Source organism: Oryzias latipes, chromosome 9 (assembly GCF_053564925.1).
Source record: "Oryzias latipes strain Hd-rR chromosome 9, Olatipes_Hd-rR_3.1".
NCBI lineage: Eukaryota > Metazoa > Chordata > Actinopteri > Beloniformes > Adrianichthyidae > Oryzias > Oryzias latipes.
In genome coordinates, this window is record NC_136245.1 from 8,345,295 (window position 1) to 8,368,662 (window position 23,368).

General features: G+C 42.3%; 3 protein-coding genes across 5 annotated transcripts; all 3 read left to right on the plus strand.

Annotated features, from left to right (window-relative positions):
* The first annotated feature begins 9 nt into the window (after positions 1 to 9).
* On the plus strand, positions 10 to 12,036 carry adora2aa (adenosine A2a receptor a). 2 transcript variants are annotated; one of them, XM_011479553.4, is made up of 3 exons: positions 10 to 311; positions 5,970 to 6,572; positions 9,530 to 12,036. In XM_011479553.4, the coding sequence occupies exons 2-3, from the start codon at positions 6,235 to 6,237 to the stop codon at positions 10,515 to 10,517; spliced, it is 1,326 nt and encodes a 441-aa protein (XP_011477855.1). In that variant the 5' UTR covers positions 10 to 311; positions 5,970 to 6,234; the 3' UTR covers positions 10,518 to 12,036. The 2 variants fall into 2 exon arrangements, with proteins under 2 accessions (XP_011477855.1, XP_004072925.1); XM_004072877.5 differs by having other exon boundaries at positions 55 to 311; positions 5,973 to 6,572.
* Positions 12,037 to 15,609: 3,573 nt separating this feature from the next.
* Positions 15,610 to 16,825, plus strand: c8h22orf15 (chromosome 8 C22orf15 homolog). Its single transcript, XM_078952596.1, has 5 exons — positions 15,610 to 15,760; positions 15,837 to 15,923; positions 16,010 to 16,132; positions 16,373 to 16,447; positions 16,554 to 16,825. Exons 1-5 carry the CDS (start codon positions 15,736 to 15,738, stop codon positions 16,655 to 16,657), a joined length of 414 nt encoding a protein of 137 aa, XP_078808722.1. The 5' UTR covers positions 15,610 to 15,735; the 3' UTR covers positions 16,658 to 16,825.
* Positions 16,826 to 17,529: 704 nt separating this feature from the next.
* upb1 (ureidopropionase, beta) lies at positions 17,530 to 21,631 on the plus strand. 2 transcript variants are annotated; one of them, XM_004072764.3, is made up of 10 exons: positions 17,530 to 17,739; positions 18,487 to 18,658; positions 18,804 to 18,891; positions 18,985 to 19,079; positions 19,150 to 19,308; positions 19,382 to 19,551; positions 19,825 to 19,906; positions 19,982 to 20,024; positions 20,624 to 20,778; positions 21,473 to 21,631. In XM_004072764.3, exons 1-10 carry the CDS (start codon positions 17,636 to 17,638, stop codon positions 21,554 to 21,556), a joined length of 1,152 nt encoding a protein of 383 aa, XP_004072812.1. In that variant the 5' UTR covers positions 17,530 to 17,635; the 3' UTR covers positions 21,557 to 21,631. The 2 variants fall into 2 exon arrangements, with proteins under 2 accessions (XP_004072812.1, XP_078808721.1); XM_078952595.1 differs by having other exon boundaries at positions 17,542 to 17,739; positions 18,804 to 18,920; positions 19,017 to 19,079.
* The last annotated feature ends 1,737 nt before the right edge of the window (positions 21,632 to 23,368 follow it).

Consider the following 23,368-nt stretch of genomic DNA (forward strand, 5'->3'; position numbering starts at 1 on the left):
GAGGTGTGTTGGGGAGGGGGCGTCTGTCGTGCCTGCAGTCATTCACTGCTGCACTTTTTTTTTTGTTTTCTTTCTTTGGGGCCGGATGCGCCGATCAGAGTCTCGGTGGGGGGGGCAGCGGGTGTTTGTCCTCGTTTTCCCCGGACGTGCGGCTCGTCACTGCCGCTTTTTTTTTTTTTTTTTTTTTTTTTAACCTGCTGCTTTCTGAATTCTGTGCGGGTTTTCTGGTTTTCTTGGACGCAGTTCTTTTCCGATCTCCACTTGAAGCGCTTGCCTCTATTTCCCTTAAACCGGAGCTTCACACCTGGAAGGTAAGTTTAGCTTTTGTCCTTCCTGTCTCTCAGCAGCATCCTGCAGAAACTAAACTTCAGGTCCGGAAAAATCTCTAGTCTGTAAAGTTCTGCAGCTCTAATATCAAACTTAATTTAAAAAGTTCTATTCTTTTCTAAGACGAAATACTGCAAAAAACAAACGTGAAGCAAACTCTCAAGCTCTAAACCTTCTTTTGAATGTTTGTATCCTCTGAAATATTTTTATTTTTATAACCTTCATTCAAAAACATGTTTTTATTATTTCATTGATTAAATATCTTTCTAATGTTCTCTAAGTTTCCCTTTACCCCCGACTGTCTATACAGGGATGGATTCACCCTCAGTAAAGGTTTTACACTTGAAGTTTATTGAGGAAACTTGAGTATAAATACAGCAAGTACACTACAGACCATAGTGTAGGAAGTAACTGAATACTTATTCACACTACATTTTAAGGTAACAATATATAGATGGTAATCTTAAAATACTATCTCACTTCTACTGTAGACTATTTGTAGAACACATAAACTACGTTTTTCTCTCACATTTATCCTGGTTGTGCAGCTGCACCCATCAGCAGACCTTTCATCATAGTCTGCATTCAGGAGGTTTTTCTTAGAGCTTCCCTTAGCAAAAAGTAGCCTATTTAGGTGTACTAGTATACTTAGTCTATGTCAGAAGTGATACTTGAAGTTTTACATGTTATATTGATATTGTAAGCTTAAAATGTTCCAATTTAGCCTAAAAAGTATCTTTTGATATACTTACACTACGCATACACAGTCTACATAGTACATTTGCTTTACTTTTACTCCAATATACTAGAAGAAAATGTCAAGTGTACTACTTTTTACTAAGAGTTTTTCTACTGTTAAAACTTTTACATTTTTTATATTGCAATAATAATCCTGGGTGGGGCTCAGACATCGACTCGTCAAAGGCGTGTGAGGCAGGATGCTCCTTGTGAGCACACACATGCTGAGCAGCACATCTTCTGCTGACAGGTGTTGCGGTTCTGTCTGGAGCTGAGATGCCCTGCTTTTTCTTTTTTTTTTGCCAGTTGAACTCCGCCCTTCTAGGTTCTGTTTAAAACACACCTGGATCCAGGTAGTCTGGGGCATGTAGGACACCTTAAACCCGCAAGACGGCAGCCCTGAAGGACTGGAGTCACTTCCAACTCAACATCTATTATTGAATTCTGATTTAATATTGGTGTTTTTTTTGTTTTGTTTTTCAAGTTAGCTTACACTCTGATCAGCTTATTCTTATTGAAAAATCATATTCTTAAAAAAAGAAGGAAATAAGAATCCAAAAATGATCATCTGTGCTGGAGAACACATCTGTCTCTGTAACGTGAAATGCTGTGTCCCTTTCTCACCATCAATCCCAGTAGTTCATCTGTTGTGTTCATAATTCCATTTTAGGGCAGCTGGTTGATCCACTAAAAATTGCTATCATGGGAGAATCTCTCCTATCAGGATATAAATCCCAGAATTTTCCTTTGGGATTCGTGTGTTGCTTCAGTTATACATTTAGGGTTGCATCTTACTCTCATATATAAACCAAAAGTTTTTAGAAAAGAAGTAAAAGAGGTGAAATGTTACTGTCAAAGTTGCAAAATAAACCTAAAAGTTTAATGTTGCCCAGAGGGAAAAGTCTGACTGGGGGAGCACAGACCTTTGTGTTCTAGTGCAGCTGTTCTCTTTGCAAACTCTAGAAATATTCCCTCTAAGGAAACGACTTCATAAAAACATCAAGTATCGTTGTGGAAAAAAAACTTATATTTAGGAATCAAACTACAATGAAATGAATTTGATGAGGATTTTTGCTGTTTTTTTTATTACATTTTGCAAATGTAGAAATTTCTCATCTCAACTTTCTGAGTAAAAACATTGAGGCGTCTTTGCTCCTGTCGACGTAAAAAGTTGGAGTTTGTTCAGCAGGTGACAGAAAATGTTCTTTTCTTACTAAACTTTGAGACCCGGATCTCTTCAAATCATCCAAAATAAACTGTACAGGCATTAGGTCCACAAAGGAATCTAAACCCGGGTCTTCCTGGTGAAATTCACACACCAGCCTTCCGGCATCCTGGACTTTGTTTTTGGACCCCCCCACTTTTTATTTGTTCTCTTCTTTTTTCCTGTGTTTATGTCAGAAAGAATTAGGTCAAAAGCTAATAAAGTTTTGTGATTGACACTTCCTAATAGACATCCTTCACCTCCATACTTCATCTCAGTTACAATTGAAGTCTTTGCAACACGACTTCCTTTTTGACCTTTTTACATCAGACACGATTTCTTTCTTTTCCAGACGAAAGAGCAGTTACTTACATGGGATATTGCATCCAGTGTTTGACACAGATCCAGTCAAAATTCAGAGTAAAAAGAGTTCTAGCTTCGCTCTAATATCCGCTGCCCACTATTCGGAAATGTCCAAACGGTCATTTCCAAGTAATTTGATTATCTACTAGAGCAACACGCAGTCAGGACAGCTGCAGGACTTCTCATGAGAGGACACCACAGCGGTGTAACTACTAATTCTATGTGGTCTATGGGCTGAGGTTGATGTATCAAATGTTAGTGTTTAAATCTTTAGGCGTATAGGAAAAAGACAGATTAAGACAGGCTTGTTAGAAAAGCCAGTGAGAAAAAAGGATCATCTCTCTTTTTTTAAAAGAGCATTAAGTCACAACATCAGCATTTTTAACACCTGAAAGGATGCTCTTTAGACTTGTTGGTCCTCAAACAACAAACAAGACATTTTTTAGAACATCAGATCTGCTGCCAGTGAACACTAACAGGGATGATACTAAGCTGGAAAATAGCGAGAGAGAGTAAAGGGATGATGGGATGTCAGGGCAGGTTTACTCCGCATCAGCAGAGTCTTCCACAACTCAGAGGTGAATTTCTGATGAACCTGCAGAAACTACGTGTTATAATGTCAGTGTTTTTGATTTAGGCTAAAAATGGCATAATAATTAAAAGACCATAGGGAATGTTTTACAATAGATCAAAAGATGATGATTTATTCTAGTGGACTCCAATCCAATTACATTTACACATAATATAGTCCAACTTATTTATTGTTTTGCCAAAACCCTGTGATGATGACACCTTTCTTCCATATCTAACATATTTTTGCTTATTTTTTTTTTTTACTCTGGTCATGAATAAAGCTCATGCTTGCTTTTTCAAAATTTTGAATATGTAATAGTTATAGGGCCGATGTTGTGCTTTTCTTAAGCCTTTCAGAGTAAACTCTATTCATATATATGATCATAGAAAGAACCATTTTAAAAAAATAAAATATTAGTCGATTTTTCAGCTAATTTTCCTACTTGGAAGTAAGACGACTCGACCTCTGAGGCCCCGCCTTTTGCTTCTTATGGGTGCCGCCCATTTCATGACGTCAACCTAGAGCCTAGGTAGCGTTTCTGCATTTGGCCCAAGAATGATAGTCGTGCATTTGTGCATATAAAAGGACACCGTTTTAGCTGATCACTTCTAGCTTTGTGGAGTAAGTGGGTGTGTTTTATCCTGGGGGCGGGGCTGGTAGTGCAGACACTTCCTGGAAGGGGCTGTTCTTCACTTATCTACGTCACAATGTGAGAAGCCACTCGTTTTCATGGAATAGGAGGGGCTGGTGCTCAAAGCGCAGGATTTTAGAGGAATCAAAATACCGCTTTGGGGTTGTTTTTGTGAAGAATTAACAATAAAGGCTCATAATGTTGATTCTGATTTAAGAAAGTACTTTGGAATTTAAAACTATAAACTGGTATTGGTGAATATTTGTGGGTCTTTTGTCACAATTTAGAAAATATTCAGTTTTATGAAAAGCAATTTTTGTAAAGTTGCCAAATATTTGATTTTGAGTTGAAATCATGCATCCCACTGATCATTTTATTTCAGAACAAAACCGTATCTTTCCTGGAAACAAATGTTTATTTGAAAACTTGTTTTACAGATATGACAAACGTGTTTATATATTACATATAATATATTTTCCCATGTCGTTATTGTAAATGAGAACATGCTCTTAATATCTTAGCTGGTTAAATAAAGGTTAAATAATTTGTTTAGGCCACAGTGTTGTGTAAGCTACTTTCACACTAAAATGCATTACTTGTTCTTTAGAAGCAGTCGCTTATATTACAGTATGAATGTCTCTGAGCTGTAATGAGTCACATGACCGCGGTGCTAATTTTAATTTAGTGCTTCCTATGTAAAATATGAAAAAGTGCCACATAAAAATATGTGACCAAGTATATCTGCATTTTATTGAGGGAAGTCCTAGTTTACTAAGGATTACTAAAATGTACCTAATTTTTTCTTTGGTTTATTTATTTATTTATTTAGCTAACGTAAAGCATAGGAAGTAGGAAGAGCATCCCACAACTACAGTAACTTAAGTATAAATTCAAATATTGACTTTTTACCGTAAACAAAAGTGAGAACTGGAACAAAATGGAAAACCTAAAGGGTTTTATGCCTAGGAAAAACTAAACAAAGAAAAATAGAAACAATGGCTTTTATTTTTATTTATTATTTTATTTTTTAGTTTACAACAGCTGGACAGACAACTCTGTGGAAAACCCGACTAGACACACTTAATAGAAACAAAAAAGTTAAAGCTAAAGTGTTCGGGTTTATGAAGGCTAATAGAAATTTTGGCTCAGTGAACATACACACTGGACAAGCAGGGAGGGGCTTCTTCTCTTGCTTTTTTTTTTACTGTTTACTGGCGCATGTATGCCACCTACAGTTAGAAGTTGGTGCAAAATGTTGAAGCAGTGCAAATTGTGCAAATCTTGCTCCTTTAGGATTTTTTTCTTCACAGCTCTCGTCCGATATATGAAAGACTTGGTGTCGTAGATTTCTGGCTGGACACAAACTGCGATTATTAATTTATTCTGGAAATTGAGGACTTTCTTATCTACTTTAAAACAGTTGACATTTGTGTGAATTAAAACTGACGCTGTGCATACATCACTACTAATCCAAGTCCCTGATGGGTCAAAGCTTCACCTGCCTTAACTCCAGCGCGCGCGCAATGACTGCCAATTTTGTACATAGACCCCGAAAATGGTCATAGAAACTTGTGTACTTGTGAATCTTGTGTACAAGTTTTGAACACGGTAAGCCCAAAATGCAGGTTTACACAAGTTTACATAGACATTTCATTGAAGGTGGCCACTTGAAAGCTCGTTGCAGAAGGCGGTGTGAACATAGCTTAAAACTGCTGGGAGCAAAGCATGACCCTGCACAGGACAAAGTGGGTATGGAAGTAGGATGGATGGATTGTTGGGTAGTTTGTAGATTTCACACCAAATCATGTCATTTTTACTTTTCCCTAGTGCACACAAACTGATTTTATGGTATGTTTAAAAGATACGCATAATTAATGTCAATAAAAAACTGGATGACCCACAAAATCTTCTTTAAACTTAATGTAAACCTCTAGTTGCTTGTATGAGAAAATAACTGTAAGAAGGCAGAAAAAAGGCTTTATATTTGGTGTAAATACATATCTAAATATAAATGGGTTCGTGTAAAAAAATCTTTCTGACCTTTTTAGAATGTCTGATCCCAGTTTTGAAAATGACTGCCTGTACTGCAGCAGTGAATCCCTTGTCTTATTTCTGCTCCTCTTTATCTCCAGCAGAGTCATGTCCCCCTGATGTGCTTTGCTGGCATCATCTCAGCTTTTCAAGGAGTTCATGGGAAAGCAGCGTTGAAGGGAAGAAGCTTCTGGAAGAGGGATTCTGGCCTGTGAAGCAGCTCTTGTGTTGAGACTGTTTGTAGGGAGTCTGGTGGATGTTTGTGGAGGGTCTGGAGGTGAGGAGTCTTGGCAGCTGGAAGGCTGCAGAGATGGACGTTGAGAGGTTTCCTCCCTCTTCATCCGTGACCTCCCTGCTCATCTCACCATGCCAGAAGACCCCGTCGCCTCATCCCTGTACATCGTCCTGGAGCTGCTGATCGCCGTGTTCTCTGTTCTGGGGAATGTGCTGGTCTGCTGGGCGGTGTTCCTCAACAGTAACCTGCAGAGCATCACCAACTTCTTTGTGGTGTCCCTGGCGGTGGCTGACATCGCTGTGGGAGTGCTGGCCATCCCCTTTGCCATCGTCATCAGCACCGGCTTCTGCTCCAACTTCTACGGCTGCCTGTTCATCGCGTGCTTCGTCTTGGTTCTCACACAGAACTCCATCTTCAGCCTCCTCGCCATCGCCATAGACCGCTACATCGCAATCAAGATACCACTCAGGTCAGTCGAGGATAACACAGAAAAAAGTTTTATGTAGAAAACGTAAATATTTCACTCTAAATATGACTTATTCCGATTTTAGCAACGCTGTGGAAACAATGGATCATTAGTAATTGAGATAACCTCACCTCCTTCCACTTTAGGAAAACGGACTCCACAGAAAGAAATATTTTTGGAGAATTTAAGAAATGTTTCTCTCATTTAAAGAAAAATAACAATAGGAAAAAAATATTTTAAACATGTTCTTGTGACATTTTTTCTAATGATGGAGGACAAATATTAAGAAAATTCAGCTTACTATTTAATTTCTGACTATTTCTTTATTCAAGTCATTGTGAATCAGGAACAGATGAAAACATGCCATTTGAAAAAGCTCATTGGTGTGACGTATTACATACCACACCAAGCCACAAGCTGCCTGCTCTGCTCCATTCTGATGCATCCACTTGTATGTCTTTGTTTCCCTCTTCCGAGCTGGCTGGACAGCTCCAATATTTCTCACTGCTAATGTACAGCCCATTATAACGGGCTGTAAGCTACCAGGAGAGTGTAAACAAATGGGTGACAGAAACAGAGGCAGGTTTAACTCTGCACCACAAGTCTTCCCACAACTCAGAGGTGATTTGCTAATGAACTACTGTTGCTCTGAAGAAACTATGTACCGGTACTAGAAAATGGCTAAATTGGCTAAAAACTGCATAATCATAATTAAAAGACCATCTTTTGATGCAACAATCCATCAAAAGATGGATGGAAGGGGGACTTTAAGGGGTAAATGTGAATTTTAGCATCAGGCTGTTATTGTTTCTCAAAGGATGCAGCTTTAAATTGACCCGAGCTGGTGTTCACATGACCAAAAGTTTTCTTTTTTTTAGCTCTTTACAAACATCCAGACAGCAAACAATGATAGTGAGCAGCATAGCACCTTTATGGCTCTTTGCTCATTCAAATATAGACAAACCACCTTAAAATCTTTAGGTAAGGATTTCACGATGCAAAGCAACAAAAAGAAATGGCCTGCAACAGCAGTGGGCGGTTAACCGCTGACTTTTATAGGTGGCTTAATGCTTAATTTGTTGCTCTAGTAACAAACAAAAAGCCACATAAACACAGTGGTAATCGGACTGACAAGGAGGTCATTTGTCACACTGACTTCCAGTGGCCAGATCGGTTGCCTTGTAAACCAGCTCAGTGGCCCTGTGGTAGAGTGTTCATCCTGAGAACGTTGTGAGTTAAACCGAGGCACAGACATACCAAAGACTTAAAAAAAAGTCTTATATAGTCTTATATAGTCTTATATAGTCTTATATATATATATATATATATAGCCTTCCAGCTTGACACTCCACCAAATGGTTCAAATGCAGAGAACAACTTTGGCACAACCAGGAGCTTGACAACCCACTTTAACTTCACTGAGACCCTGTGACAGACTGGCGACCTGTCCATGGTGTTCCCCGCCTTTGCCCAGCAGTGGCTAGGACAGGCTCCAGCAACCCTGTGACCCACGAAAGGGATATAGCGGGTTAAGAAAATGGATGGACTTCACTGAGCAGCTCACTTTGTAGAAATGTCATGTCCTTAAATGCAGCGTGAGCATGCTGCATAGCCACTCTATTTCTTTATCAAGATTATTTGTTTGGTTTGTTATTAGTTGAGATGAAATGCAAGATGGAAGGAGTAGAGGACGCTGCTTAAGGTCACCCTCTGCTTAGGCCATCAACTAATAATAACATCAACTAATAGATTCATATAGCATTGATTTGTACGAGTCGTTCTGAGTCAGTGTTTCTATGGCAACCAGCCTCGCCATTTAGGAGGTAGCTTGTTGGAAGTCTACACCCCTACCACTTAAAAATGGGCTTGGGAGAATCAGTCAATCAAACGTCTGTCAATCGTTTGACATGATACCACATACTTTTTATTAAGGCGTGTGATTGGTCAGTTTCTAACTTGACTAACTTGTAGTTAAGAAAAAAATATCACGAAAAAAAAATTGCATTAGCAAGAGCATCAAAAGGGTGGACGACTGAGTAGCTGTTTATTTCTCAACAGAAGTCAGTGGGATTTTGGCTTTATTGAACAAACAGGTTCTTCTGGGTTTGAATGCATTTGGGGAGGAGTCACTCAGTCTAGTTCTCATGTGCAGTCAATGGGGCAAATTCACCATGAGTTTAGTGGCATTACAGTTTTATGGGTGATTTATTATTTTGTTTAAATTCAATTCAATTTTATTTATATAGCCAAATATTACAACATACTTGTCTCAAAGGGATTCATACTGGTAATTATATGTCATAAATTTCCTGTATTGGGTTTAAGTTTTTCCTAGCTCCCCACAAACAGACACTTTTTTTTTTTTTTTTGGCTAAAGATGTTCCTCTAGAAATCACAAGTCCCATGAGGGTTCCCCCACCCCCAAGAGAAATCATATAAATATCGCTCTAATTGGTTATACAGACTCTGAATTCCCTCAGAGACCTTCAGTCTCACTACCCTTTAATTTCCTTGGAACATATTTTCAGATGTTTGTCTCCCAGCGATGCAACACCTCCTCCTCTTGTTGCGCCAGAAGAACCCCACGCCAGGAAGCGTCACTCTGTCTTTCAGTTTTAGTGTTTACTCTTTTCCACGCAGAGGTTTCCTCTTCTTTTTTTTCTTTTTTTTGCATCCCTGATGGGGGTTGTTTTTGCAGTGTTAACCTTTGCACTTTAACATCCTAAGAATGTGCTAAAAACAAGCCAAACATCTCAGCTGCTCTCCCACACTGTGGATCAGGCCAACCCAAAATAGAGTCATTCCGTCAAGGAATCCTGGAAAACTGTCTTAGTTTTTGTTTCTCTTCTTTAGCTCCGGGGGGAAACAAGCAACACGATTTGCATGTTTATTTCACCATCGTGTATTCCTGATGATTTGTTTTTTTTTATGCTCAATATTTTTACCGTCTGCATTTTTAGGTACAACAGTTTGGTGACAAGCCAGCGGGCTCGAGGAATCATCGCCATCTGCTGGGCTTTGTCCATCGTCATCGGTCTGACGCCCATGATGGGCTGGCACAGGCTCCCAAAGAGTGCCAACGGCACCTGCCCGTCCGGCCTGATGCACTGCCTGTTTGAGGACGTGGTCGACATGGAGTACATGGTCTACTTTAACTTTTTTGCCTGTGTCCTGATCCCCCTGGTTCTGATGCTGGCCATCTACCTGTGCATCTTCATGGCAGCACGGCATCAGCTCAAGCTGATGGAGGTGAAAGCCCTCCACGGAGAGAAGTCGCGCTCTACTCTGCAGAAAGAAGTCCAGGCTGCCAAGTCCTTGGCCATTATCGTGGGTCTGTTTGCAGTCTGCTGGCTGCCCCTGCACATCATCAACTGCTTCACCCTCTTCTGTCCTCACTGCCACCGCCCTCATCTGGCGATCCTGTACGTGGCGATCATCCTCTCTCATGCCAACTCGGTCATCAACCCCTTTATCTACGCCTACCGCATCCGCGAGTTTCGGAAAACATTCCGAAAGATCATCCGGCGCCACATCCTGGGCCAGCAGCAGTCGCTGGAGAACAGCTGGAGCGAGCACAACTCCACTCACAACAGCATCACAGACTCCATCAGATTCAAGGCCAACAGCTTTGACCTCCTCAAAGAGCACAGTGGCAGCAAGAACTCTCCGTGCTGCGCCACACAGACGTCTCCTGTAGGGGGCGGTCTGGTATCCGTGTCACACCTCCCTCTGTCTTTTGTCATGTCTCACTGTTCTAGTCCCTGTGCGGTGCCGGCCCTCTCTCAGACTGAGGTTCCTCTGATCCATCATTCACAGCTCGAAGAGCAAGATCAGGACGGTGCTGATCCAGAGGTTCTGAAACAGAACCTCAGCTCGGCCCAGGTCTCGTCACTGTTCAGCAGACAAAGCAGCAAGAGCTGCTTCTGTGAGCCGGACAGGTTGTCCTGACACCCCCCCAATCCAGGAGCTTTGCTAGAAAACATCTGCTCAGGGTCTGAAAACCAAAGTAAGTTGGAAGAGTCCATGAGATACCATGAAAACTCACATCCAAGCTTCAAGGAAATGCCCCCATTAGTATTTACACACTGTTGCGTAGAGTCTGAAATCACTGCTTGTGGTCCAGAGAGCTGAACATGTTAAAGAAGGCCGATGCACACACTCATCCTTTTTTTTAAACATCAGCATGTTTAAATGTACTTTTTATTTCATTTTTTTTTGTCAGAATGTGACGATGCATATTCTTCTCTGACTTTGCACTGCTGTGAGGAGGAAGAATGTAGACGCTTTATTGTAGTTCCGCTCTGCAGTGATCATAAAAATCAGTAGCTGTGGGAACAGCAGGCTTTTGTGAAATATATGAGATCTGAAAGTCCATGAAACTGTGTCAAATATCCTGGTTCCCCATGCAGGAGATGAATCCCCGAAGTGGTTTGGCTATATTTGGAATCCATTATCATGGCAGCTTTTGTCTCAACTCCCCTGTGGGTTCAAGTTGTTAAGCGTTTAGCGGCGACTTGTCTCTGAAACCTTTCTTTTGGATTCTTTGTTCTTATTCAGTTTGAGTAAAGCTGTAAAAATCTTCTTTAGAGTACAGAAACATCTATTAAAGCTGAACATCAAGGGAATAAAAACCCACCTTTAACAAAAAAGTCAAGATGAATCTTTGAGAGAAAAAATCTAAGTTGCCAAGAAAAGTATAACCGACTGCCATAATAAATGAAAGCCACAGTTGTATTTTTCAAAGGACTGGAACTTTGACAAGAACTTTGGGTGAGACATTAGCAAATAGGGTAAAAAGAAAAAGAAAATCTTTGCAAAATGGAGAAAAATCGGATCATGTTTGACCAATTTGGATTTAATTAAAAAAAATGATTAGTTGCTATACCAATTAATTTAAGCTAGATGTATTTATTTGTTGTTATTTGAATATTTATATTTGTTGTATCTGCAGTCTACACTAAAACTCTGCTGATGTTTCCCAAAGTGAGATCTCTAAAGCCTGTGAGCAACTGTCAGGTTCCTTTCATCATCACTGTAACTTTGAGAAAGTTCTCCCATTCAATTCATAGAAAGACGTGAAATCTGGACCTTTTCACAACTTTAATTGGTAAAGTATAAATTATATAAATGTTAATGTTTTTGACCTCCTCCCTTTAAAATTTCAACATTTTATCAAACTAATGGTAAAAGTAAAAAAAAAAATCCACTATAAACATAATAAACCAGAGAACAAAAACCACCTTCCACACTTTATCGTCAAATGAACACGTCTTTTGATTTCACGTCAAACATGTCAATATTTCTATTTAACATTGTTCTGGTAGATTCTTGAGGATCAGTTTCTTTTGGTACCTTTGAAGTGAAGTTTTCATGTGTATTCATTTTGCTCAGGAAAGGTTTTTGATATGAAATGGTAATATTGTTAAAATCATATCTGTATGAATAATAAAACGTATCAAACTGGGAAGTCATTTTGTGAATGAAGTGTTATTTTTACTTCAATGGCGGCCGTGGTGCAGTGGTGGGGCGGTCAACCTTCGATCGGAATATTGCAGGTTCAATTCCCACTTTACCCACCCATGTGTTGAAGTGTCCTTGGGCAAGACTCTGAATCCCACCTTACCTCTAGGTAGGTTGTTGCCAGTGTTTGGCAGCAGAGCCGCTAGCAGTGTGTGAATGGGTCTGTGACTGTAAAGTACTTTGGGGCTGGAGAAAGGTAGAAAAGTGCTGTATAAGTATACGCCATTTACCAAAAAATAACTTCATAGAAAAAGAATAACTTAACCTTCCTCATATAATCTCATATTAGTGTGAGGGGGTGGGGGGTTTAGGCTGCGATGCACCTTGGGGGGAGGAGCTACTTGGCAGTGGTTCCCCTCCCATGGTTGCCGTATGGAATGGCCCCCCCCTCTCTCAGTTTTATTTGCATCTTAGACATGTAGGGCCGTTGGTACAGGGGGTGCTTGGACATCACTGCCAGCAAGCAGCAGATCTCCTCTTAGCGCCCTACCCACCAATTTTAACCGCACCTCAGAGATTTAGGGCCCCTTGGTGGGGAGGGTGATGGGACATCACTGTGAGTAATCAGGAGATGTCCCCTCAGTGCCCTACCCACCAATTTTTACTGCACACTCTTAGTACACACACCCTTCACCCCTCAAAATATATATTCCAACATAAACACACACACATGCACACTCACACCCTCACACACGCATTTCGCAAGGAAGGTGGGACCTTGGACCATCTGTCCCCTACCCCATCCCTGGTAGGGGGTACTGGGCCCTTGGCAACGGCGGCCATGTCCCCTGGGTGCTGGTTTCCTGGGCCCGGTGGCCCTCTGTCAACGCAGGGAGAGGGATCCCTGAGCCTTCTGGCAAGGCCAGAAGCCGGGGATCACATCACACCTGAGCCAGGGGTGTCCGTGTCCCTGTGGAGTGGGTTCTGGTCCTTGCCCCCGGGTGCTGGGCCTCCCCAAATTTCCAACTGTGGCCGAGCCTGGTCGGGCCACGTTTACAACAACCCTTGTGGGCCCTTCTCCCTGGGGTGTCCCCCTTCTGGGCGGGGATGGCTGGCCCCTGCCTTGCTCCCTTCTGGACCAACCGTGGGCCGGGTGGGTAGCTGCCTGGAGCGCGTGAGCGGGTCTCCCTTGGGTGGTCATGGCTCGTACCCGGGGTTGGGGCGGGGGGATGCCCAGAACTCCTGGGTGGTGATGAGGTGCTCGTCTGGGGCTGTGGGCACCCTTCTCGGGTGGGGCCCGTCGTTGGGCCCTCCTGGCGCGGCGGGGGGGGGCTGCTTTCCTGGTTGGGCTGGGGCAGCGCTCTCTGTCCCCCCGTGCCTCTCAGCTCTCTGGCTCTGGGGGCCTCGGGGCGGTCCTGATGGCCCTGGCCTGGGTGGCAGATGTGATCGCCCGGGGGGCGGTTGTTCTCTGCTTGCTGCCGTGTGGCATTAGGGGGTTCTGGCTGCCGCAGCTGCTGCGGTGGGGGTCTTGGTGTAGGGATGGCTGGGCACTCTCCCTCCTTCTTTTCACATTCCACCATCCATTTTAGAAGAACATAAACACTCCCTTGAGCACAGTAATAGGTCACATTTACATAAATAGTTTACTTGATTGAATGAAATATTTCACACTAGTTGGTTTGAAGGCATAAGTATGCGTGTGTGAACACTATCTGTATTGTGTGCATGTTGACATGTGGACATTTTTGCAGCTAGCAGGTGTGTTTATAACATTTGAGTGGGTTTGTGGACAGGCCCTGCCCTTTGTATTACATCTGAACCTCACCCTAATGATAAACATCCAGTAGGTTGTTGCTTTATGCTGCTTCATGGTTTTGCCCCCCCCCCCCCCCCCCCCGATCACCCTCCTATCCCCCCCCTTTCTAACATCCCTCTCTTTTCTTCCTTTCTTTCCTTTTCCGTCCGGTCCAACACAAAAGATTTTCAAATACGATTAAAATGAATAAAGTCTGGCCTCGATTACAAAAGGGGTTTATTCAGACATACCTCTGGTTTGTCAGAAGATTCCTAACCCCTGTTGTTAAAGTAAAATATGTCCAACACAAGAGGCCCTCAGCTCTCATCTGTCTGCCCAGCTGTTGGACAGGACAAGTTAAAAAAAAAATTAAAAAAAAAATTGCCTCAGGTGTGGATGTGTGTGTGTGTTCCTGCAACATATTCAGGTTGCACCCAACAGTACCTGGGATAGGCTCCAGCAGACCTGTGACCCCTAAAGGGATTCTAAGTGTATATTTAAATTTGTATTTTTTTTGTGTGTGCATATGTGTATCTGACACTGAATGTGTAGGCATTAGAAAGAGAACAGGACTATAATAGACCGTGGGTGCACTGGGTGGGGTAATAAATTTGGTCTGGGGCATGAAAAGGCCTCCTTTTTGAATATTTCTTGGTTTTTTATTTTATTTTTTTCTTATCTTTCCCTCTAAATGTCAGAAACAAAATATTGTCAACATCAATTTTCAAACTTAAATGCTGCTTAAGATTATGATCTAAAAACGTGTGTAAAAATAACAATAAATAAAAAAGAGAAGTGCGCAAAAAGTAGTAGAATTGTAAAAACTACTGTACAAAAATCAAAGCAAGGCAACATCTCTAATATTTTCTTTTAAATAACAGTTAATGTAATCATCTTTTGCAAAACATAAATATGCATTTGACTTATAGGCGAATTCAAGGTTGGCATTTTGCACCCTCGGAATGTAGACTTTGATGGTAAAAAAATAGAAAATCTTATTGAACAATACAAACAGGACATGCACTGGGGATCATTTGAAAACATTTTTCCAGTTTGTTCTTTAAAAAAGATGCCCCTTTAACTACATTTTGTTTAAAAAAATCTACCTCACTTTTCTGTTTAAGCCTTGTGCCATCTTACATGACCCCCCCCTTACATTGACGTGTTCTCCCTACCATGACAAAGGTGGATAAAGGTAATGAGGATTTCATGTAATCCATGGACACCAGTGAAGATCACAGATCACTGAAGAAGAAAGGTTCAGTGCACTGTCTAGTGGGTCTAGATGACCCAACTCCCAATGTTAATGCTAGAATAGCACAAGGGTTAATTTGAGTTAAAAGGAAACCTCTTTCCAAAGAAATTTCCAAGGTCCCCTTCCGTTACACATAAAGCTTCATCAGTGCAATCAAAATACATTAAATTAAATTTGAGTCACAGCAAAAAGGGAATGGCAGATACAGTTCTCTATAAAAACATTTTCCAACCATCATTTCTAAAGGAAACATAACGAGAAAATGTAATATCGGATTTTTCCGTTCAGTGTAATAAACCATTTGAAACATTTTGCCCAGTGGTGTTTTAGCCTCAGAAGGACCAACATCTGCAGGAAACCATAAAATCCCAATTGTCTGTGTCTGCGTCACTTTCCTCCGAGGTGGAGAGCACAAGAATCTGTGTTTGCAGACTCCATGGATACAAACATCTGCAGACCTTTGTCTCCTCGTTTACGAGCCTTCTTCTGGTAAAGGGGTGTGTGTGCAAGCATGAAAACCAAGCCTCTAAACTCTTTTACTGATGCCCCATCATGCCTGGTCTATAAAGACCTCATGGGCTCTCTTTAGTAAATAGCATCTTCAGCTCTAAGCACTGTCAGAAATTTTGGAGTTCACCAGCTTCCAGGAGCAAAGCATGTTTGTGACAATCCTGATTGGAGGTGAGTTCCCATGCTGCTCTGAGTGCTGTGTTTTCGCAGAATGTTGCTGAATTGACACATATGGTTTCGATGGCAGATGACAGGAGGGAGTTGCTTAATCTCAACTGTAAACTAGTCAATTTCATCCAACATTTGAAGGAGAAGTGTGGTCTGGGTTTTGAAGGTGAACTCTTGTGGGAAACCAAAATCAGGCAGCATTAGTCCATAAATCTAGTCAGCATGATCAAATCTCCTGTTTTTCCCTCACAGACTGTGTGGACCTGATGGACAGCAGCGGGCGAGTCATGAACCTGGAGGCCAAGCAGCACAGCCGGGATCTGGCCTCCAGTGTGCTGACAGAGAGGCGGTTCTACGTTCCGCTCCAGGTCCTCCGTGAGTCCATCAAATCGGCTAATGGAGAAGTGTCAGCTCAGATCATTGACATGTTTTTAAGTCAAATCAGGATGAAAATATCCAGGCTGAATAATGACATTCATTTATTTCTAATGTCTTCATAAAAAACAGATCTATTTTTAAGTTGGAGGGGAGAGTTCTTGGTGTGTCACAGACTGCTTGATGTGCGGACTGATTACTGCTAGAAGTAATATGTTCTCGGGGATTCATGTTTTCCAGGAGATGATTCCTCTGGAAGTCAGGAATATGTCTCCCTCCTAAACAACTACAGCTCAGGTCAACCTGAGTTAGCAGGTAATAAAGACGGCTGGTAAAGAAGCAGCTGTCTGAGGCCCCCTGCTGGTCAAAGGTCACATTTGCTGCTTGACAAAAACAGAATGACGGACTTGTTTTGTTGCAGAGCTGCTGAGGAAACTGTCACATCCTAACAAGGAGACGGACAGAAAGAGCAAAAGACGATGGACACAGAAAAACAAAGACATCACCGCCAACAAGAACTCATGAAATCAGTGTTTCTGAATTGAACGGATGTTTCTAACTCACATCAAAGGACTTTAGCATACATTTTAACATGGAGCAGATTTTTCCATTGTGTCACATAGGTTACAAATAATGAAGAAGCCCCAAATTAAGCTCATGTCAGAAACAAATAAAAGGCAGTGAGTGTCATGACTTTGGATGTTTTTCATACCTGTTACCCAAAAGCAACAAAGTGCAGGAGCATTAAGAAAGTGTGTTCTTTAAATTAACAGAGATTGTCTAAAATACTTGACATTATAATGAACAAATGTGATAAAAAAAAAACTCTAAGCAGAGCGTATCTCTTTTCTTAGAAAGAATGAAGTATTTTTAATCCATAAAACTATGTTTTAGTTTCTAATGTGGGAAATAAATTCAACAATGCCCAAATAATCATTAGTTTAGGTATTTAGATTCACCTTTTATCTTCAACCAGCTTAAACTTGTGCTTTAAAATGGGAGAGAAATATTCTTCTATTTTTAAAATGTATTTTCTTGTATTCTAACTTATTTAATTAATAATATTTGACCACTGAAAGACCATTCAATTACAAAAGTTAATCTGAAGTGATAAAAAAATAGAAAAAAACAAAATTAAATTTAATGTAAAAGAAATAGTAAAAATAAATGAGCTTAGTGGTCTGTATATGTTGGAACGTGTTCTGCTGTTCGTGAGTTTTTAAGTTTGACAGAAAGCATGCAGAGCAGCTTGGTTGCATCTTTTACCTTTTTTGTGATCAGTCTGTTTAGGTGTGAAAGCAGGAATAGATGAACTCAGTTCCAAAAAGATCCAGAAGAGGGGTGGAGCGGGTTTCTCAAGCCAAAGGTCAGCTTCCCTGCTGGAGGCTGGTCTTTCCAAAGCATTTATAGATTATATAACAGGAGAAACAGAAAACGTGTTCAAACCGGTGAGACTGATCTGTGCTGCTGCTGTGAAGCTTTAGACTAAAGAAAACTGCAAAAATGTCCTCATGTGAGTTTGAGTCCCTGGAGAAATCTCTGGAGTCACACCTGCCGGAGGCCGAGCTGGTGGAGGTGAAACGGATCTTATATGGGAAGGAAACGTTGTGAGTAGAAACATTTTAGACCTGCTTTTTGTTTGTTTTGTCCCCTCTTTTCCATGTTTTCATGGTAAATTATTATTCTGCAGAATGGACTTTGCTCAGTTCTGCAGGGTACAACTGTTCACTTGTTCATAGAAAAGATGACTAATTAAGAGATAGAAAGCAGAAGGCATGCAGCATGCTTCCAAACATTATTTACAGCTGTGAAAAACATGTTGAGAGTAATTGCAGCATTTCAATTTATGCAGGCTTACTTTGAATTTGGCACGATTTATAGGCCGTAAACTATCAACGTCACAATTTTCCTACTGGTCAAACATTGGAGAAACTGAATGCTAAACTTTCTAACAAATTGTAGCAGGCTGAGCCTTCACAGTTTAAAGTTTGTGCATTTCCATCCCAGCCTTCCTGATGTCTCCATGAGGTTGTGAGCGCCCATCTCTCCTCAGGCTTTGGGCAGAGTTCTTTCCCCGTCTGATTCTGATCTTTTGAGTCTGAGATTTAAAATATGGCCCACCTTCCACCCGTCCTTTAGCTACACAGGTTCTGCTTGACTGGACTCCAGATCCCTTCTAAAGAAGAGCACCCCCCCCCCCCCCACCACCACCATTGCATGATGCTCCCACCACCATGGCTTCACTGCAAACGTGCCAGTGTTGAGAATTGTTGAATGTACACAATATGCTCTAACTTCTCTGTTTAAGCCCATCTGAGTGTGAGTGAACACTGATGAAGAACCCTCTCCCACAGGAAGCTGGACCTCCCTGCATTTGCTGTGGAAGCTGCTTCTGAGCGAAACTTTGAGCTAAAAGCCTTCAAGTTTGACGCTTTACAGGAGCAACTTAGACCACCCAGAAGAACCAGAGTCGGACTGGTTCAGCACAAGATTGTTCTGCCAACTGATGCTCCAGTCTTGGAACAAGTCAGGATCTATTTCCATCATTTATGAGAAGAAAAAAAACACACTTTTAGTAATTGTAATGAAAAAAGACAGTAGTGAATGGTTTGACTTATCATGTGTGAGAACAGACATTCCACGGAGAGAACATGTTAATATTTCTTTTCAGATAAATGCAATCCACAGTCGAGTTGGTGAGATCGTGGAGGTGGCAGCCATGTGTGGTGTCAACATCATCTGCTTTCAGGAAACCTGGAGTGAGCATTTCCTTCTGTCACTTGCAGATGTATGCTTTCATCAGTCTAGTGGAGGTTTTAGAAGGGACAAAAGTGGGATTTCTGTCTTCACAGCCATGCCCTTTGCTTTCTGTACCCGTGAGAAGGAACCATGGACCGAGTTTGCAGAGTCTGCTGAGGAAGGGAACACAACACGCTTCTGCCAGGAGGTGAGATGGTGCAGCGACACGGTCAGGAGCGGCACACTTCATGCTCACTATTCTTTACTTCTGTCTTTAGCTTGCCAAAAAATACAACATGGTAATCATTTCTCCAATTCTGGAGAGAGAGGAGCTACACAGCAAACTGTGGAACTCAGCAGTGGTGATCTCCAACTCTGGCAACGTGCTGGGAAAGAGCCGGAAGAACCACATTCCCAGAGTGGGAGACTTCAATGAGGTGAGCAGGCGAAGCATGACAGCGGCGCAGATCTGGAAGACCCTCTTCGACCATGATGTTTTCATCTGAACAGTCCACATATTACATGGAGGGAGACACAGGCCACACGGTGTTCCAAACACAGTTTGGGAGAATTGCTGTCAACATCTGCTATGGTCGGCATCATCCACTCAACTGGTTCATGTACAGCATGAACGGAGCCGAGATCATCTTCAATCCTTCTGCTACTGTTGGAGCACTCAGGTGACCCAAGCACGTGGACAATTTTGGGTTTATTACACTGTTTTGAGAAAATAAAAGAAGCTAGACAAAGATACAAAAGAGTTTGACCTTTTTCACAAGCTCTCATTAGAGGGTTTTGGTTTGCCTTTAATTTTAGAAACTCGCATCGTAAATTTGGCCCATCCAAACGGATACATACAAAAATGTTGCCTATCTAATTATGCATCCTGCAGATTACATGACATTCTTTTGATTGAGTGTCCAAATGTATAAACCCTGGTGTTTTCTCTACAGCGAGCCCATGTGGCCGATAGAAGCCAGAAATGCCGCCATTGCCAACCACTGTTTTACTTGTGCAATCAACCGTGTCGGAACAGTAGGTCGCCTATACTTAAACTTATTCGTCCTGAAAGAAAACTGAAAACTAAATATTAATCTGTGCTTCATGCAGGAACACTTCAAAAATGAGTTCACATCAGGGGATGGGAGGAAAGGTAAAATATATGTATGTCTTGTGTGACACAGTTGCAGCCCCAGTGAAGCGGAACAGAATCATAATTTGGTATTCATCTATCATGTATTTCTTTGCCTTTTGAGTAACCCAAAGCTCATGAAAACCCAAACCTTTTTCAGGTAAGTTTGGTGGCAAATCACAAATCTGAAATCCTGTTTCCAAAGGGTTTATGAGCTGGAAAACCTATTTATGTAAAAAAACAAAAATAAATAAATGCTTGAATCTATATTATATAAATGTTTAATTTATTTGAACATAAATTTGTTAATAATACATTTTTCCACAGAACTGAATTTATTTGGAAAGGGTCTGAACGTTGGGTTTTATCTGGTGTGGTCGATCTGGGCCTCCATGGCTTTGGGGCTCAGGGCTTGTTCCTGTACTGCCAGGATGGGTGACTCTGTGCTGCACTGTACTCTGGAAAATGTTATTTAGTCAGTCTCTCAGGGTAAAGAAATGACCAAGGAGGGTTTCTTAGTTCATTCAGATGGATCTGAACTTTTCATCGTAACCTGAATGCTACCGAACACTGAGAGGAGTATGAATGATGTAGTCAGAGAGCTCTCCTGGCTTTTACAGCTCACCATGACTTTGGACATTTCTATGGGTCCAGTTACGTAGCAGCTCCTGACGGCAGCCGCACTCCTGGACTCTCCAGAACCCAAGATGGACTATTGGTTGTAGAAATGGATCTGAATCTGAACAGACAAGTCAGTGACAAATGGAGTTTTAAGGTAAAATGCCCTTTTTAAATAAAAAAAAGACTAGTTGTTAAAGACCCACTCCAATGAAAATGGTGTTTTTGGTGTTTTTAAACTAGGTTTAAAAATTGCATTTCTGACTATTTTTTTATTCAAATTGCGGTGAAAAAATGAAAAAATGTCATTTAAAAAACAGCATACTTGTCGTGTGGAAAATACATCACAAGCTTCCTGCTCCGCTCCATTCTGGTGGATCCACTTGCAGACAAATAGATCCATGAACGTCTTGGTTTTCCTCGTCTGAGCTGGCATCTGGCTCAAAACTGTACGGCTGGATAGCTCCACTATTCCTCGCCATTTTTGTTGCACCAGTAATGTTAAAGTGGGGGTGTAAGGGGCTGTAGACTAGCAGTGGAAGTGGGATTGCTCCCCGCGAACAACACCCAGACTTCTAATGAACTCCTGCAGCTATGCAGAAACTATTACTTAGAAAAAGACACAGGTTTTTTAAAATTAGGCTAAAATGGAAAAATCCTAATTAAAAGACCACTGGGAACGTTTTTACAATGCCTCAAAGACGACTGGAGTGGGTCTTTAATAACTGATTCGTCTTTTCTGTGGATTATAGAAGCTCCTTTATTGCTCTGACAGAATTGCTGTTGGAAATATTGATTTTTCCCTTTTTGCAAAGACACATCTAACTTAGAACTGACCCCCTTTTGTGCAGATGACTGGGCGCTATGCAGAGTATGCAGAGAAACTGACCGAGGCTGTTGCTCATGACTTCAAACCCAAAGTTATAAAGGAGTAAAGCAACCCAAGCAGCTACACATCAACTCCAAGCTGCACACACTGTGCATTTGAATAAATGAAACCAAAAGCTAAAGATTCTGTTATTTTCCTTTTTTAAATCAATCAGACTTCGCTTTTTAAATGCATCCGCTGAAACATATCTCCTTTCTTTTTCTTTGCCTTTCGGAGGCTCAGTTTCGGGACTCACCACCGCCAATCATCTGCATCCTCCTCACTCTCACCAAACACCCCCATGTCGTCCTTTCTTTACACCCACAAACCTCCTCTGCTCTCCTTCTAGACCTCTTTCCTGGCAGCTCCAACCTCAGCATCATTTGACCAACATCATCACCATCACTGTCCCTCCTCTCAACGTGTCCAAACCATCTGAAACTGCTCTCCTGCATTTACAAACAAACTATTTTTACAAAACACCTTTTCTACATTTGTCACACAAATAAAGAATTATTTTTCAACTAAAAAACAAAACTAATTTAACCCTTGTGCTATCTTAGATGACCCCACCCTTGCATTGACGTGTTCTCCCTACCACGACAAAGGTGGATAAAGGTGGAAAGATTTCATGTAATCCATGGACACCAGAGAAGATCACAAATCATTGAAGAAAAAGGTTTTACGCACTGTCTAGTGGGTCTAGATGACCCAACTCCCAACGTTAAAGTGCCTAGGATAGCACAAGGGTTAAAGACATTGACTGAGTCAATATGATAATACACAATGCTTTCTGACCCCTGACCCCACCCTATAAGACAGAAAATAAATTTATAAATAAGAATAGACGGCGGTTTCCCCGGCCGGTTGGCTGCCTCGGTCCCGTCGAGGCCTGACCAGAGCTCTTCTAGGGCCGGCGTTTGGGGGTGGGGGCCTGGGCTTGCTCCGGGGGGGGGCGGCGCTTTCTGGCTCCCCTCTCTCTGTGTGGGGGTGGTGGTGCTGGGCCTGGGGTGTCTGCGCCTCCGGGGGTGGGGCCCCGGGGCTGGGTGGGCCTGGCCCCCTTGCTGGGGGGGGGGCGGGGGACGGCTGTTTGACCACCGGGGGACAGTCTATCATCTGTCCCCAACTTAACCCCTTCCTCATATAACCTCATAATAGGGTGAGGGGGTTGGGGGCTTAGCCTGCGATGAGCCTTGGGGGGGGGGGGGGTTTACTAGGCAGTGACCCCCCTCCTGTGGTTGCCGTATGGAGTGGGCCCCCCCTCTTTCGGTTTTATTTGCACCTTAGACATGTAGGGCCCTTGGTAGGGGGGGTGCTTGGACATCACTGCCAGCAAGCAGCGGATGTCCTCCTAGCACCCTACCCGCCAATTTTAACCGCACCTTAGACATTTAGGGCCCCTTGGTGGGGAGGGTGAGGGGACGTCACTGTGAGTAATCAGGAGACGTCCCCTTAGTGCCCTACCCGCCAATTTTAACCGCACCCCCCTTAGTACACACACCCCTCCCCCCTCAATATATACATCCCAACATAAACACACACACATGCACACACACACTCTCTCAAACACACATACACGCACACACATTTTGCAAGGAAGGTGGGACCTAGGACCATCTGTCCCCTGCCTCTTCCCTGGTGGGGGGTACGGGCCCCTTTGCAACGGCAGCTGTGTCCCCGGGGTGCCGGCTTCCTGGGCCCGGCGGTGCTCTCTCCGCGCGGTGGGGGGGTTCACATTACATCTGAGCCGGGGGTGTTCGTGTCCCTGGGGGGTGGGTTCTGGTCCTTGCTCCTGAGTGCTGGGCCCCGCCAAATTTCCAACTGTGGCCGAGCCTGGTCGGGCCATATTTACAACACCCCTTGTGGGCCCTCTTTTTTC

Excerpts from the sequence above, each read along its gene's own strand:
- c8h22orf15 (XM_078952596.1), top strand. The coding sequence starts at position 15,736 with ATGTTTGTGACAATCCTGATTGGAG. Across the intron at positions 15,761-15,836 it reads TGTGACAATCCTGATTGGAG|ATGACAGGAGGGAGTTGCTT; the intron begins GTGAGTTCCCAT and ends TTTCGATGGCAG. Across the intron at positions 16,448-16,553 it reads AGGTCAACCTGAGTTAGCAG|AGCTGCTGAGGAAACTGTCA; the intron begins GTAATAAAGACG and ends GTTTTGTTGCAG.
- upb1 (XM_004072764.3), top strand. The coding sequence starts at position 17,636 with ATGTCCTCATGTGAGTTTGAGTCCCTGGAGAAATCTCTGGAGTCACAC. Across the intron at positions 19,907-19,981 it reads CAATCAACCGTGTCGGAACA|GAACACTTCAAAAATGAGTT; the intron begins GTAGGTCGCCTA and ends TGCTTCATGCAG. Across the intron at positions 20,025-20,623 it reads ATCAGGGGATGGGAGGAAAG|CTCACCATGACTTTGGACAT; the intron begins GTAAAATATATG and ends TGGCTTTTACAG.
- adora2aa (XM_011479553.4), top strand. The coding sequence starts at position 6,235 with ATGCCAGAAGACCCCGTCGCCTCATCCCTGTACATCGTCCTGGAGCTG. Across the intron at positions 6,573-9,529 it reads GCAATCAAGATACCACTCAG|GTACAACAGTTTGGTGACAA; the intron begins GTCAGTCGAGGA and ends CTGCATTTTTAG.